The sequence below is a fragment of the Brassica napus genome, chromosome C5 (assembly GCF_020379485.1).
Source record: "Brassica napus cultivar Da-Ae chromosome C5, Da-Ae, whole genome shotgun sequence".
Lineage (NCBI taxonomy): Eukaryota > Viridiplantae > Streptophyta > Magnoliopsida > Brassicales > Brassicaceae > Brassica > Brassica napus.
The window spans coordinates 46106147-46123326 of NC_063448.1; the positions used below are offsets into that span (position 1 = coordinate 46106147).

General features: G+C 38.2%; 1 protein-coding gene and 1 pseudogene across 1 annotated transcript; both read left to right on the plus strand.

The window, feature by feature from the left end:
* The first annotated feature begins 715 nt into the window (after nt 1-715).
* On the plus strand, nt 716-3948 carry LOC106422476 (pollen-specific leucine-rich repeat extensin-like protein 1). Its single transcript, XM_048758447.1, has 5 exons — nt 716-1414; nt 1523-1855; nt 1946-2746; nt 3159-3242; nt 3348-3948. The coding sequence occupies exons 2-5, from the start codon at nt 1523-1525 to the stop codon at nt 3636-3638; spliced, it is 1509 nt and encodes a 502-aa protein (XP_048614404.1). The 5' UTR covers nt 716-1414; the 3' UTR covers nt 3639-3948.
* A 5414-nt stretch (nt 3949-9362) lies between these two features.
* On the plus strand, nt 9363-12359 carry LOC106422472 (annotated as a pseudogene).
* Nucleotides 12360-17180: the final 4821 nt, after the last annotated feature.

A 17180-nucleotide genomic window follows, 5' to 3' on the forward strand; every position in this document is an offset into this window, starting at 1 on the left:
GGTATATGAATGATCTCTAAATTGTCGAAAACTTATCCTTAAAAATTTTATATTTTCCAAATAACTTGTAAAAACTGGCCCTAAGTTACTTACTGAAACATTGTTTGCTACACTTTCTTTATGTATGAAAAAGCAATAGATGTCCTTGTTTATTTCTTCTAACTTAGATATTCTTGTTTATTTTCCAAGAGATATTATAACATCCCGAGTTGTGATATGTGAAAAGGCTTAAGAGAATTGATTTGGCTACTTATGTCACCAAAGTTGACTTACATTTTCCGGAGCACGTCCTGAAAGAATTCCAGAGTTAAGCGTGTTTAAGCTGGAGTAGTGGAAGGATGGGTGACCTATCGGGAAGTGATTCGCGATAGCATGCGAGTGAGGCCAAAGCATGGGAAAAGGTCGGGTGGTGATTGAAGGGTCAGTAAACAATGATTTCGAGCCTTTAGAAAAATTAACGGACCGATCGCTGGAACGGGATGGGCCAACGGGATGGGCCCACGGGCCGAGAGAGCGGGCTTGGGTGGCCCATTAGCTGTGGGCGGTCGGGGCGTTACAAGTGATATCAGAGCTGGTTAGCCATCTCAGTTCTGACCTGAGAGACCTGTCATGGGGCGCAACGAGGACGTTGCGTTCTTTGAGAGGGGGTGAATTGTAACATCCAAGTTGTGATATGTGAAAAGGCTTAAGAGAATTGATTTGGCTACCTATGTCACCAAAGTTGACTTACCTTTTCCGGAGCACATCCTGAAAGAACTCCAGAGTTAAGCGTGCTTGAGCTGGAATAGTGGAAGGATGGGTGACCTATTGAGAAGTGATTCGCGATAGCATGCGAGTGAAGCCAAAGCATGGGAAAAGATCGGGTGGTGATTGCAGGGTCAGTAAACAATGATTTCGAGCCTTTAGAAAAATTAACGGACTGATCGCTGGAACAGGATGGGCCCACGGGCCGAGAGAGCGGGCGTGGGTGGCCCATTAGCCGTGGGCGGTCGGGGCGTTACAGATATATGCATAATTATTTACACTGGAAAAATACATGTCTTTTATAAAATCATGGTACTATTTTCGGGGTTATTTGGTAACACATATAATGGGTCGAAAAAATCTCAAAAAATAAAAACATTAACAAAAAAGTCATCAATTTTAGTCAAAACTGCATCTTAAAAATATTATTCAAATGGTAAGTCTAAGATAATTTCTTAGTCAAATGATTCAAATCCCATTCCTAATTAATCTATCCCAGCCTATCATTTCAACCCAATTTATATTTAATCTCCCAATTATTTATATTCATATTTCACATTTACAAAACAAACAATAATCAAAAACAAATCCCTTAGAAAAAACTAAATCTCACTTTGCTGGATTCAATATCTAGGAATTTGCTTAACCTGCTAGCTTTGTGTTGTGGAAGGTGTGTAGTTTGTTTGGTTATTATAAAAATCAATATAATCTTCCAGTGGGAAAAAAACTAAATCTCACTTTTAGTCGTTTTTTTTTGTTTTCATTGTTATTTTTTCAGATGGATCCTAACCATCCTTCAAACACCTCCTTTGTCCCCGGTCATGTCACTCCTCCCAACCAACCCGTTCTCCATGTAACACCTATTAACGGGTCTAACAACGTCTATTCCCATCCCGATTTCCAGCCTCAGCCTCATTTCCAGCCCCGTCCCCAGTTCCAGCCCATGCCCCAGTTCCAGCCCCGCCCTCAGTTCCAGCCCCATCCCCAGTTCATGCTCCGTCCCCAGTTCATGCCCCAGCCCCAGCCCCCACTGCAGCAAACGCCTCCTTCTCGGTTAGCTCATGTTCCGACACAGGCGCAGCCTTTGATAAACTATCCTCCTTACGACGACGTAAGTTTGGATCTCACTTCTTATATTTTAAACTCAATTCGGTTTGGTCTTCTTCTTTTTTGAAATTCTGACAATTTTCTATGTGTGTAGATGATTTGTGACGTAATTAGGGACTTGAACGAACCGGATGGTTCAAGCAAGTCGAGGATCTCGAGGCGTATCAAGAGATCGAACGTCGTTTTGCCTCCTAGTCACTCGGTTTTGATGACTTACCATCTCAAGAGGTTGAGGAAGAATGGCGTTCTTACCATGGTTAACAACTTATACAAGATCGCTGCTGCTCCCCCTCCTCCCCCTCCCCCTCCCCCTCCTCCACCTCCCCCGCAAAACGTTGCTGTTGCGGCAGATCTGGAGCTCGAGGCTCCCAGATCTGAGGTTCCTCCAATGAACACCTCTCCGCTTGATATGCTTGCTGCCTCTGCTTCTGGCTTGGCTTTGGGCTCTCAGCCTCAGAAGCGAGGCCGTGGACGCCCTCCAAAGGCTAATCCCGAAGCTCCACAAGAGCAACAACCCATCGATGCTCAACCCGTCGCTGTCATGTCTCCCGGACAGTCAAGCCGTGAGCAACCCGAGTTGCATGTAGCAGATTCGAACCAAGTGGTTACTGAGTCAGCAAACAGACGACCTGATTGGCCAAGGAGGGGGAGATCTGTTCCGATCTCTCCAACTGCGGGTGCAGTTCTAGCTCTTCCAGCTCCGAGTACGTATGCAAGAGGGAGGTCACCGAGTCGTAGTGACGCTGGGAGAGAGAGGAAGAGGCTATGCATAGGTGCATCTAGCGGTGGAGTCGTCATCGCTGCTCCAGCTGGTGGAGAAACTGTGGCGGTTGCGTCAAGGATGATGCGTGGACCTGGACGTCCACGTAAGGTGGTTAGGGGTAGACCCAAAAAGGTAATTTCTTATCCCATATATTACAATCTTTTTCACGTTGATTGAGATAGATTTGCAATATCTTTTGTAAAGGTTATTAGTTATTACTTTATTATTTTATTATTTTATTTTATTTTTGTAACTAGGTTTGTACTTTATTGCAATCATTCGTAAATTAAATCATTGTCGGGTTGTCTGTTTTGGAGAACCTGACTAGTTTCCAGATGTTGTCTTATTATATTCATGTCCCTTCGCTTTTGGTTTGTCTTTTTCTAGTTGGTGTTGTTCTGCTTTTATCTTATCAATTGTACAATTATTCTCATTAGATACGGGTTTCAATTGGTATAAGAGTTGTTTTTATTTAAACATTATTGTTTGTTTTAAATTTGGTGAAAAACTTTATACCTAATTCGTTTACCTTTTATGAACCTAGAGTACCATACCAATCTCCACCAGGGAAGCTACCGGGACATTGGAATCTTCCCATGGAGAACTCAAGAGAAAGCTTGACTTTGCTGTAAGTTTAGTTGATTATGATGAACACTCTTGTCCTTTATTCGATTTTGATTTTTGGATTGAATTCTTGATTCTTATGTTTGGTTTTGGTCTCTGAATGTTCTAGCGCGAGAAAGCAAAAGAAATCTTGGATGTGTTGAAAGCTGGTATCGAGAGCAACGACTTCATAGCAATATCGTCGCAAGCTAAACAGGAGCTGGAAGGACTAGTACCAATTTTGACTGTGGAGACGCATGGCGTGGGACAAGTGCAGCCAGACGCCGTGGAAGAAGTAGAAGCACGAGCCGTTGAAGAAGTGCAGTCAGAGGAGGCAGCAGCACATACTGAAGCTGAAACCCAAGGAGAGGAACATGGACAAGAAGTTGGGGAAGGAGAACAAGCACAGCCCCATCCTTAGCCTTAGCCTCAGACCGAAGCTGAGGCAATGCAAGGAGCCCTGATCTGAGAAAGATAGCCTAGACATTGCCTTGGTGTTTATGGTTAGGAGTGTTCTTTTTTAATATTTGTTGCATCTATCTTTATTTAAAACTCATTTGCATTTTCAATTTAATAGTTTGGTATAGAAGAAACAAAAAGGCATTGTGTTGTCTTTGTTTGTCTAACTAACCAAACAGTAAGAGGTTGTTATAATTTAGAGGGATATTTTCAGTACTGTTGGATGATCTTCTCTTTTATATCAATCTATATAAGTTTCTTTTTCTCCAATCTTTCATTCTATTCTGCTTCCGTTTTGTTTATCTGTTAGTTCTAGGCGTCGAATATCTTAATTTCATATTATTGTCTTCACTCGTTAGTACTAACTCTATATATTACATGTCTACAGTTCGTTTTAATCAACTAGTCAGCTACTTTTGAAATAACTTTGAAGTCATGTCATTTGGTAAACATAGTGGACGCATGTACCATTGAAACACTTTGATCTAGATAGCTATAATCGTTTTAGGATTTTAGCACACTCCTTTTGACCTTGTTATATTGACGTACGTATTAGTTCTTTAAATGTAACGTTCAAAACTGTAAACATTACCGTCATCTAATATGGGTGCTTAATTATGTTCCATCGTTCTTGATATATTTTTTCTTCGGGACGCAGAAATAGTGTATGGTAGTTTCTTAGTTTTAAATCTGTAGTATTTTTGTACAATGAATAAAATAGTTGATGGTGAGAAAATCCATTCTAAATATAAACAACGTTAAACTCGTACGAAAGCTTGAAAGAATATTAAAATGCCAATATGCATCATATAAGAAAGCTCCCAATAGCAGATAAGAAGTTCAAGAAAAGAGAGAGAAAGGGACCAAAATATCATCCGTTGTAAAATAAACAAAAATAGGTCCAAACCAAGAGCATAAGGTCAATGATCTGCAGGCAAGGAAGTGTTGTAACCAAGCAAGACTATATCTAGCATGTATGATTGGTACCACTGATCATCATGGCTATCTCCATTGCAGCCCTATTACCTGCAGACAAAGTATGGTGTAAAGACAATAAGCTCATGGAATTGAGACACATGGATATCTCACCCATGAGACTGCGGAGAAGTGGGAACTGTTAAGGGTGAAGCATAACTTCTCTAGCTTGCTCCCTAGAATATTTAAAAGTAATACTATCATGTCTCATATTTGCATTGGCCATTAAGAATCTAAGATAACTCAACAGTTCTGTCTCGACCAGAAACTGTACTGCTGAGAAAGAAATTCAGCTGTGTAATAATATAAAGTAGTTCCTTCGTGATCTAGTACATGCCATGATACACGATAATTTTGTCTCTGCTCGACCAAGAAGCCACTATATTGCATTTGTAATATTGGAGGTCCTTAAAAAGCATATATTAAAATGGTAACATTTTAGTTCGGTATATTATTATCAAATTTTCCCAACTGGGTTTACGAATTCCTTGGAATATATTATTCTTTTAAGCTTAGTTTTATCAGTCAATTGCTATACTGTTTTTAAATATATTTTTTTTTCTTTTCTGATTAACCTGGGATATCTCAAGCCCATGGAGAAATCCAGATTAATTTCCAAAAAAAAGTGCAGTCTACGGATAGACCATTTCTCCGGGCATTCAAATGGACCCTAAAATATGAGCTCATATCCGTGTTAATTGATCAGAATAATTGTGACTTAGTTTCGCGCAGCAGGTGGATTGAGCCCGAAACGTGTTAGCGTCCTAACCCCGCCTCCTCCTGTTTTTAAATATCTTGCACTACTTACATAGATTACATATAAACTGAAACGAGAATACAAAAGCAAGATATTTTGAAACATGTAGACATTTTTGGAAAATATAAGAATAGAAACATCTTATATATATACATACATACATAATGAAACATTAAAATTGATTTAAACTGAAGTAAATATTATATATATATATGTTGTATAGTTTAGCCTAAGTCGGTTCTTAGAAGTTACAAGCAAGTACACAATTTTAGCTCAAACCAAAGGAAACACGAACCATAGAAACAAATTCAGTTTCTCTGGTTTCTGGTCTATCCCGGTTTAAACCGGTTATTGCAACGGTGTTTCTATTTTTTATGTTTATTTTCGTTTATTTATCTTTTCAGTTGTACCCATGTAAAACAAAAAAAAACCCAATTTTTTAAATATGGAAGCGTTTTAGAAAAAAAAAAAGGTGAAACAAATTTAGTTAATGAGATATCAAATTTTTTGACTAATAAGAGATGTAGAAACAAGAACTATAGAGGACAACATCTATTAAGAAACGTAAAAATTGATATATGAAAATTAGAACAATAAACTAAGTTAAATTTTCTGACATTTTTTTTTAATTTTAATAACATATTTAGAGTTTCGAATATTTTACTCATAGTCTCCAAATTTGGCATATGCATTCGGGGTCCCAATCGGGTTTCAGTATTTATCAAAATTAGTCATATTTGGATTATATGAAAGTTTGGTTTGTGATCGGTTCATGTTCTATCTGATTTGGGTTGGGGTTAGTAAATCCTCAAAGAACTGGTACAACCTGATGTATTTTTGGGTTTGGGTCTCAATCAGTTCTTCGGTTTAAAAGTAACTGATTTGTATCTACTTTATAACCAAAACATAAGTAAAATTGATTCAAAATAAGAAAGGAACATTGAACGTGATCATTCAAAATTAAACAAATTCAAAATCAAACAAAAGGTAAACATAGTTATTAATTGAAATAAAATCAAATAAATGAATACATAAAACGAAAACCAAGTTATCAATAGAATTAGAAACATCATCAATGAAAACAAAACCAAACTATAAAAACTTCAAGCTTCAACCGCCGCCTTCAACCATCAACTTTCATGTAATAGATAATTATTTTAGATGTTTAATAATATCTTAGTATATTATGGATACATATTAGGAATTAAGATCATGTTTGATACAAGTTATTTTGGGATTTTGAACATTTCGAGTTCTGTCGGATATCCATTTAAGTTCGATTTCAGTTTGGATAATACTCATAATCTGAAATACCATAAAACAAGATCTATTCGGTATTAATGTCAATTTTGGATCAGTTTTGATTTATTTTTATCGGATCAAATTCGGTTCAGATTTTTGGGTTCGGTGTATTTGCCCAGTTGGGGATATTAACCAAGGGTAAAACATAACAAATCACTACATTACCCATTAGACCATAACACATTTGGTTTTGTTTTATTTTATGGTAAATTAATATTATTTACTGTTTATTTGTGGGTCACCATATTCTGTTTGGGCTGTTGGTAATTAATTATAATTACTACTTATTTTATTTCTTAAATTATTATATTTGACTAAAATAAAATATAGAAAATATAACTTGTTTTTTTTGTATTCTCTTCCGTTTCTTTTATTATAAGTATTTTATTATAATGATATATTTTAATAAAATAAAATATGAAAATATCATTTGGATTTTATCTGGATTTGTTTCTTTGTTTATTCTTCTATTTCTTTTATTATAATGGTAAGTTTGACTAAATAAAATATGAAAATATTACTTTGATTTTATTTGGATTTTTTTCTTTCTTTTCTTTTCTATTTCTTTTATTAGAAATTTTTTCATATAATGATATATTTTACTAAAATAAAATATGAAAAATGTGACATGGATTTTATTTGGATTTGTTTCTTTGTTTTTCTTCTATTTATTTATTCTAATCATCTACTATACTATGATAAAATATGAAAATATGCCTTGGATTTCTTTCTTTGTTTCTCTTATGTTTCTTTCATTAAAATGTTTTTCTTCTTATAATAGTATTTTTGATTAAAATAAAATATTTCAAAATGTGACTTGGATTTTATTTGGATTTGTTTCTTTGTTTTTTCTTCTATTTATTTTCTCATAATTATTTTATTATAATGATATTTTTGACTAAAATAAAATATGAAAATATGACTAGATTTTACTTGGATTTCTTTCTTTGTTTTCTATATTACTTATTTTATTAGAATATTTTTTGCTTATAATGTTATAGTTGAATAAAATAAAATATGAGAAATGTGATTTGGATTTTTGTCTTAATCCATTTCTTTTACTGAGTTTCATTTCTTTTAATATTACGTTTGACTAAACAAGTAAATTACGAAAATTTTACTTAATTTTAATTATTTTTATCATAAATTTTATTTATTAAATTTTAATTTCTTAAAGTATGTTTGACTAAAAACTAAAATATAAACTTTTGTCTTTTATCATATATTCCTTTTTCTAATATTTGACTGAGAAAAAAATATGAAAACTAAGGCATACGATTCAATTAAGGTTTTCAAGTCTTAAATAATTTAAACTTAATTTTACTCTAAACTAGTGGTTGGTCCGTGAGTTTACACTGAATTTATTTTAAATTAAAATATATTTTAATTTTATAAAATATTTGAAAATTTACTTTATATTGAAAATAATAAATATTTTTTTTCAAAGACTATATTGTTAATTTTATTAAATTTTGTTGATTTGAATTGAAAGAAACTTTTTTTAGTGAACACAAATTTATTATATAAACAAAATTATGGAAAATATAATAATTTATATTTCTTCTTTTGATTTTTATTTCAGTTTGATATAGTTGAAGAAAATCTAAAGTAAAAATAACTGATACATTTTTTAAAGATTTTCAAACTTTAATATTATTACATTAATTAAATTTCTCACGATAACTAATTAATCTAATTTCAAGCTAAATCAATTGAAATATAATGTAATGTGGTAAAAATGTATATTTTAAAGTACTATATAAATAGTTTTAATAATATCATAGATAATAATTAAAATATTGTATTTAACAATAAATTATGTTTTAGTATATATGTTTGTTTCAGTTTATATTAGATTTCAAATTTATAATGAAATTTATTCAATTTTTAATACTTTATTAATTATGTTTTGTAAATTATTTTAGCATTTGTTGAACTTTGTTTTATAGCAGAAGGACGAACAACCCCAATATAACGCCAAATTACAAAGCATTCAAATGATCATTAGTTGTAACTAATATTTACTTTCCCGAAGTTTCAGTTACAAAGCCTCCAAAGTTGGATTCTGGTTTTGTCTCTATTGTCTCTCACCGGATTGGAGTCACCCTGTTTCTCTCAAACCCCACATCTCCTCTGCTTCTCTCACCAGTTTGGATGAATCAATGAACTCTATTTCTATTCATGTTTCCACTTTATCGAGCCTTGGTTTTGTATCAGACTGAAGTTTTGTAATGTCACCTCCGACACTCTCGCGTTCCTTGGGATAATTTCAGGTGTGTTGAAGCTAAGCAACTTGGAAGTTATTGCATCTCTCCAAGAATTCTCTCTGATGTATGTAGAGACTGAAGCATATCAACTCCGATTACCTTACCACCTTTATTCACATTACACGCCTTGACGACTCTCTGTCTAGAACACCCAGTTTTCAATTCATCAAGCGAAACTTGGAAGTTAAGCTTTAAAGTGGAGACTTAAAGATATGGTGGCAACTCTAATGGAAGCGTGAAAACTTAGATAACCGCCTTATTTTGTTTGCCATGTTGTGATATTTTATTCTAGTTAAATCTACAAAAATATAAACTTTTATAAGAATCTTACAACTTTTTCTTTGAAATATGAAACCGCAAAAATGAGCCCCATCCCAATGTTTTATGGGATTGGGGTCAAACCTGTTACTGCACAAAACCAAGGCGAACTGGCGGATCAAAGAGGTGCTAGCTTAAATTTTTCACAGAAAAATACTTGACTGTACTGTGGTAGTGTATGTGTTGTGTTTTAGTGTGCACCTAGTATGACTATTAATATTGCTGCTCTGTTTTGTTGTAACGGTTTTTGGAATTATATATGATGACACTGAAGAACAAAAAATGGTGGTGATATGTAATCAATACTGGTTCAGCGTAACCTCTCTCGCGTGAACTAACCCAAAGCAAATGCAATGTCAAAGACGCAGTTTCAAACGGGATAAAGCGTTTTTCTTGACACCTCTTAAGTCTTAACTGATGTTTAGATATAGATACGTGGAGCTCAAGAAACCTACTACGTCTGTTCAGCTTTGATTTTCCTAGTGTATAATGAGGATTTGCAAATTAAGTTTAATTTAACGGTGTTTAACTGCAGAGGTCCTATTTAATGTCAAATGTGTGGATGAATGGTTTCTCTGAAATTCTACAGGATGTTCAAATTCAATTAACGAATCCAGCCATACTCAGATTCAACTAAATAAGGCGGTTGTAATCTGACTCTGCTAGTTATAGTTTGTACTAACTGGTCCAACAACATGACGTTCACTTTTCTCTATTTTGCGGTCTAAAAATTGATACCATTGAAACTAAAGTTTTGAAACTAAAAAAACTCAACTGTTAAGGAAAATAACCAGATCGCTGGGTTCCGTAAAAGGGAAATCACCAATTCATTATTGGACTAAAAATAAAAAATTTAAACAACTCATAAACTACTCTGTTGGATCCCTTAGTTGTGATGGGATTTCTTGGAGGACGGAACTTTCTTTGGAGCAGATGTTGCATCACCGTGGCTAGCATCTTCATCAGGTTGAAGAGATTGTGGTGGTGGGTCCACCGAACTTTCTGCAATCACATGATCATCATTAACTCTTGTGGTGTTCTCTGAGACTCTTGGGGAACATATGAGTGGGTTTCATAGTTTGGATGAGAGCACCAGGCATGTCGTCACCGGGATTGTCATCACCTCCCTGTCACTTCTGATTCACAGAGATTAGTGTTAGAATTATTTAGACATCGTAATCTCTAATCTTAGCACCCTTATTATAGTATAGATGTATTGATAATCTTTTTAACGCTGCTTCCTCCTGCTTTTTAATAGACTAAACCCATTTAATAGTTTATAAATAAAAAGATCATCTAGGAAAAGATAACACAACCTTGTTCATCGCATAACCTTGGTAAAGATCAATGTGGATGAGGAAATGACACAAGCAAACCTCTCCTCAACCTCTGATCAGACCTCTTTTACATTTTATGTCAAATGTCTTTTTGGGCGGCTGATGAGATACAATAAGGCAAGAAGATATTGGGTTTCAAGTTATTGTTATAAAGACCGAACAATGAAATTGATTCTGCAGAGTTAGATGTTCTGTAATAAGAAGGTTTAAAGATTAAAAGTGGAGAGGGGATCACCTGCTACGAATCTGGGATTGATGTTTGTAGCGATGATGACCCTAGACTCCATACCCAACCTGTCTGATTTCTGGTGAAGAGCGTGGTGTGCCCATCAAACACTAAGGAGCGGTTTGAGTGATGAGACTTGTTAATGCCTAGATGCTTATATATAGGAGCAAATTAGAGAATGTGAAGGAGCAGGGATTGGAGTAATTAAGGTTAAGTAGTGGGGCGTGGATTTGGGATTGTAAATGTTAATCTTAAGTATAAAGTGGCATTGATGACCATCGGCGTTACGGTGGCAGATTCATACTGCTGTGGTTTCTAGGGTAAATAAGAAGACGACGAAGTTCAGTTTTTTGTAGATTGGTTCCTGTCACGAACACCGCCCAAAAACGGCCGAGGGAAACACAAATACAAATACGCTTAAACTGAACTTTCATAAATAGAGCCAACGGCCCATCTAACCAGCTAGAATCAATTAGGTAGTGATTATCCATTCTTTATCTTTCTCTTCCCTCTAAAAACATTTTGATATTCTCGACAAGATCGTCTTGTTCGGCTAGGGTTCCTCGCCGAACTAACCATCCATCATCTTCCACTAGTTTCTGTAAGGGTTTCCAAAGAGCCATGGAGAGTGGGAAACGAGACAGAGACATGGAAGTGCAAACCACTCACAGGAAGCCACGTGTACTGCTCGCTGCAAGCGGAAGCGTCGCGGCTATCAAATTCGGCAACCTCTGCCATTGCTTCAGAGAGTGGGCTGAAGTGAGAGCCGTCGTATCGAAATCGTCTCTGCCTTTCCTCGACAGACTCTCTCTCCCACGGGAGGGAGCTGGAACAAGATCGGTGATCCCGTGCTTCACATTGAGCTCAGACGCTGGGCTGATGTTTTGGTCATTGCTCCTTTGTCTGCTAACACGTTAGGCAAAGGTAAAAACATCTAAAGAATCAAACTCGTTACTTAAACTAGTTATGAGTTTTTTTGTCTGTAATCACTTTTTGTCTATTTATAGATTGCTGGTGGGCTGTGTGATAATCTTCTGACTTGTATCATTCGAGCTTGGGATTACAGCAAACCCCTTTTCGTTGCACCAGCGATGAATACTTTAATGTGGAACAGTCCTTTTACAGAAAGGCATCTGTTGACGCTTGATGAACTTGGAGTCACACTCATTCCTCCCATCAAGAAGAGATTGGCGTGTGGGGACTATGGTAACGGCGCAATGGCTGAGCCTTCTCTTATCTATTCCACTGTCAGACTCTTCTGGGAGTCCCAGGCTCATCAGCAAAGTGCTGGAACAAGTTAAGGTCTCCACTTTGTAGTTGCATTGGTTGGTGGTTCTGTTTTCACTATAATAGATATTCAGTATGTAATGCTTGTCTTTGTACATCTTAGAAATAGCTGTCTAGACTGATGTCTCTGAAGGAACATTTTCACTGGCTCCACTCATGTTGCTGTAGATGAATATTAAAGTATTTAACTATCTGAGCTCTCTGAACTTTTGAATTTGCTGGCAAAGAACTCACAAACTAGGCCACTTAGTTTTATACTTTCTAATTTCACATACAGAGCTTTACTTTCTACCAGTGATCATAAAATAAAATAAAAAGCATGATGCCAAAAAACATGTAGTTTGCCGAGTTTGAAGATTACTCTCCTTCCACTGCTAAAGCTCTGGAATCATGTAGTTTATCTAGTATCCGCCATGTGACAGCATCAGGAGCGTGACCGTTCTTTCTCATCTCCTCTATAATCTGGTACGCCTCTCTCCTCAACCCACTTCTGCTACATTCATCAATCACAATGTTATAGCACACGACATTAGGAACCGCTCCAGAATCCGCCAGTTCGTATAGGAAATGGCAAGCATCACTTAGACTACCAAACCGACAAAAATGCTGAATACACATACGCATCATGTCTGCCTGATGGCCATATCACATCGTCCCAGAACCTCTTCGCCGTATCCACCTGACCAGTCGCACACAACCCGTCAATGATGATAGCATATGTAGTATTATCTGCGCACACACCTGCCTTTGCCATCTGATCAAACACGCACATAGCTTCAACTCCCTTAGGGAGCTTGAACAATCCACGCATAACAGCGTTGTATGTAACAACACTTGGCTTCAACCCGTTCTCAGGCATAACCCAATCCAACACATCAAGAGCTTCTTCTGCTCTTCCTTGAGTAAGCAAGTGATAGAGTAAAACTTCAGATCTTATAGAAAATAGAGATTGATGTTCGTAAAACAACGATCCCTTCTCACAAGTCGAAGGTATCGCAATAGAATCAATCTTCAAACTACTATGAGAAGATGAGTTTACAGAATTCAAGAAAGAGAAAGTTGCTAAAATATTTTCTGGATGAAAAAGTAAAACAATCTCGAAACAGAGTATATACGAGTTGTTGTAACAAACTCGCATCCACCACCGTACACGTGTCAGCATCTCCGTTTCTCATTTATTCTTCAAATCTTCCTTCCATATCTCTTTTATCTTCTTTCCCACGACTCCGTATGATTTCCCATATCAGCAAGCCACACATAACAGTACTTAGAGTCACAGCATCAGGCGCGCAGAACTTCCCTGTCACCATATCGCCAAGAACTTTAATGGCGTCATCCACTTTACACATCTTGAAAAATCCATCAATGACTGTGTTAGGTGTATACTCATCGGGCCTACAGTCTCCCTGAAGCATACTGACCAGAACATTCAAGATCTCTATCGGGTTATCCACTACGCAGAGAGCTCGTAGGTAGATATTGTAGGTTCTAGTTCTATCAGTTCTTTCTTTTCTCATCAGCTCTAGAACATTCCTCGCCTTACCGGTGTCATGCTCCTTACAAGTGAATTCTATTCGGTAGAGTCTTGAAAAAATATAACCTCTCTAATATAGACCATGTAAAACCGGCTGACGTATACAACTCTATGTGGGAACCGAAATTCACACTGTCGATTTCCGTTTAAATTAAGAAAGTAGGAGAATCCTAATTTCCCAGAGGTCCTGGATATCTGCTAATACCAACGCTAAGCAATCAGAACACGAGGTAACAACGATAAAGTATATGAAATCGTAAAAAGAGAGCAAAAGGAGTTTTATTCTGAATTCACGTATGAGCGTTACAATAAGGTAGAAGTCTCGGCTATGAGAGCTGTCGGCGAGATTCCTAGTTCTAACAACCTAACACTGCAAAACCTAGTTGAGTCGCAGCTCGAAATAACAAAAACGGAAAGTTGCCTAATTGCTCTAAGTGATCAGTTTGTTCTGAAAAAGTTCTCTTCATGCCTCTTGCCTAGGACTCCTTATATACTCGCTCCTAGGTCGGTTTACGCTTTTCCCCTTCTGCCCTTAAGTTGTAAAAATGGAGATATTCCATTTTTCCCGATCTTCGTAATTATCTTCAAAATTTCGTATTTATCCGCGGAAACTTGACATTTATCTTTCCTTGCGAACCAAGCGTAAACCGTCCCATGGTTTACGGGCCGCTGGTTAAAAAATCGTAAGGTGGGCCTCGAGTCATGTCTTAGGTCCCTTTGGGCCGTCTTTCGACTTGAAGCGTTTATTACGACTTCTTTCGATAAAAATGATTTTTTCGCGGTTTTTATCGTAAAGTCTGATGGATGACTTCGAATGGCGGAAAACATGAAATGGGTTCGCTACGGTCTTTGGGAGACAGCATCGAAGGGTAGACGAGAATGCAAGGATTTGTGTCGTATCGTTGTTTCGGAAGAGCTCGGTTGCTATGTAGCGACCGAACAGAACGCACGCTCAGTCGGCTCGAGCTCGGTCGCTACGTAGTGACCGAGCGGGACGTGTGTTTGGTCGCTATGTAGTGACCGTGCGACCTTATTCGGGCTTTTCTCCGATGTCTCGTGTTTCCTCCGCAAAGTTCTTCGTAAGAATGAATCTTTTCCGAAAAAGTATTTGCCGAAGATAGTTCTTATTCTTCTTCTTCTGATGTTTTGAGTGTTAACTTCGTCGCAACCTTTTTTGACCCCAACAGTTAGCCCTCCAGCCGGTTAGAATCGTGGATTGAGAGACGAGATTCTAGCGCGCGGTTTGACGATTTAGTAACGTTAGGCGTATTGGACGAAGTTTATACTCTAAACCCTGCAGAAGAAAGTCATCAAGAAAGTATTTGTTTAAAAATAAAAAATTATAAACCCATACTTCTATAAGTAGTGAGCTCTTGTCATTCATTTTCTTCCATACCTTCTCTTCTTCAAACCTTCAAACCCTCTCTAGCTTCCAAATTTTAGCTTTCAACATGTCTTACTCCCAAGGTGGCAAGAGAAATTCCGACGTTGAGATGGGCGAGGCCACCTCTCCGGCTCCGATTCTGACTTCTTCCATCGGAGCGCCGGCTTGCGTTGCTGACCATCTCTTCTTCCGAGAGAAACTAGTTCGTCGCGAAGCCGAGAAGGAACCGGTTCAAGCTGATATCAAGATCCCATCCTCTTCTGTACTGGCCGCTGCTCCGTGTCATGGGACCGAGGTCAAGGTTCCGCAAGATGCAGAAACTCTTGCTGGCTCGGGCATTCCAGATACTTAGGCTCTCCTCGTCGGATCGTCCACGACTCCGATCCTCGTCGAGGATAAGGAGAGGGCCGCTGAGTCCATGCCTCCTCTTCCGGTCAGGAAGGAGATCGTTCTAGCGCTGCGTGCTCCTAGTGTTGTTCTGTTTGCTCAGCCTAAGAGCCGGAAGAGGAAGTCCACCAAGGGCGGTGATGGGGAATCTTCGCAACAAGGAGGCTCAAGTATAGTGTCGGGGCTCCGCGGAAAGTTTTGTCGCCTACTCAACTCCCCCTTTTTTTTATGATGATTTTTTTTATTTCTAACTGTTTTTCCCGTTTCGCAGTTTATGTCGTTGATCGATGGAATGATCAGTGAGTGCGGTTCCGAGGCCAGTCGTCTTGCCGGGGAGTTGTCGAAGCTGCAGGGTAGATGGCCTAAAACCGAAGCCATGCTGACGGCTGTCAAGGATTCTCACTCCGCGAAAGTGTCGAAACTCGAGGTCAAGATAGGGGAGCTCGAGAGGGACCTCGGGAAGACGGCGAGCTCACTTCTTAAGGAGAAGAAGGCTAGGAAGGCCAAATCTTCGGAGGTGCGTCGGCTTCAGCGTCAGATCGAGGGTGACACAGGATTAACGAGCCGCAGGATCCAAGAGGCCACAGACGCTCTCCGCTCTGAGTTTCAGGCTCGCTTGGCGAAGATCTCTGCCTTTCTGGACTCGAGTGCATCTGGAGCAGGGACTTGGCGTCGGCGACGATTGAGGTTGGGATGACCCTAGTTCGGGCATTCCAGAGCGAGACTCCTTCGTCTTTAGAAGACAAAGAGACCCGACTGTCCGACTGCAAGGGGGATTTGGTAGCCGTGATGGAGATTTCGATCTCGTCCTAGCTGACCTGAAATCTGCGTGCCTCCTTCCGACGTGTCCAGAAGACCCAGAGGGGAAAGATCCTGTGGTCGGAGAAGACGTGGATGACGCGGCTCCAGGCTTGGATGAAGCGACGGGTGAAGAGGGAGCGTGAGTTCTGAGGATGACTGTGGTTTAGATCTCTTGCAAGAGGTTTTTTTTATGTTTGATGTTTTGGCCTTAAATGGCTTTATTTCGTGTTTCGGGACTGGCCGTGTGTGGCTTTCAATCCCTGCCGCTCTGCGGCTTTTCTTTTCATGACAAGATAATCAAGCTGCGTTTTTCATGAGTTAGCGTATGGTGTGGAAGGAAGGTGATGAGTTGTCGTCTCATATCCTTCTTTGATGTGAAATGTTTCGTTCGAGATACGTTTCGAGAGTTTTTCCACGAGATATAGATTTTGCGGGATATCTGAAGATGTCGAATATAATTATTGAGGCACGGTTTTGGGATCTCATATCTTTTCGATATCATGCCTTGAGATGTTAGAGACCAGTGCGCTGGGTTTAGGGCAAGACCTAGGTTTACTTTCGGTTTTAAGATTTATGCGGTGACTAACCGGCTATCGATTTATCGGTCGCGATTTTAACCTAATTCGTATCGATTTAAAGTCCGCGATAGGTTCTCGGCTTACACGACTTGTTTGATATGAATTGAGCATCTCTCCAGATATAATTTTTAAGCCAACTGGAAGTGCTGGACCAAAATTTCGGGTTTCTTTTATAGCGCTATTATCCTTGTGTCGGATGTACGAGAGTCATCTTTGTGAGATGGCTATGTCTATTTAGGACATTCAAGAGTTCGATGTGATCAGCACCGGACTTGGCAGCATATATCGCCATTTTGAGTTTTTGCGCAAAATGTGTGTTAACATGTTCATTGTTTTTCGAAGGTTTTCGTT

Excerpts from the sequence above, each read along its gene's own strand:
- LOC106422476 (XM_048758447.1), top strand. The coding sequence starts at position 1,523 with ATGGATCCTAACCATCCTTCAAACACCTCCTTTGTCCCCGGTCATGTC. Across the intron at positions 1,856-1,945 it reads ACTATCCTCCTTACGACGAC|ATGATTTGTGACGTAATTAG; the intron begins GTAAGTTTGGAT and ends CTATGTGTGTAG. Across the intron at positions 3,243-3,347 it reads AGAGAAAGCTTGACTTTGCT|CGCGAGAAAGCAAAAGAAAT; the intron begins GTAAGTTTAGTT and ends TGAATGTTCTAG.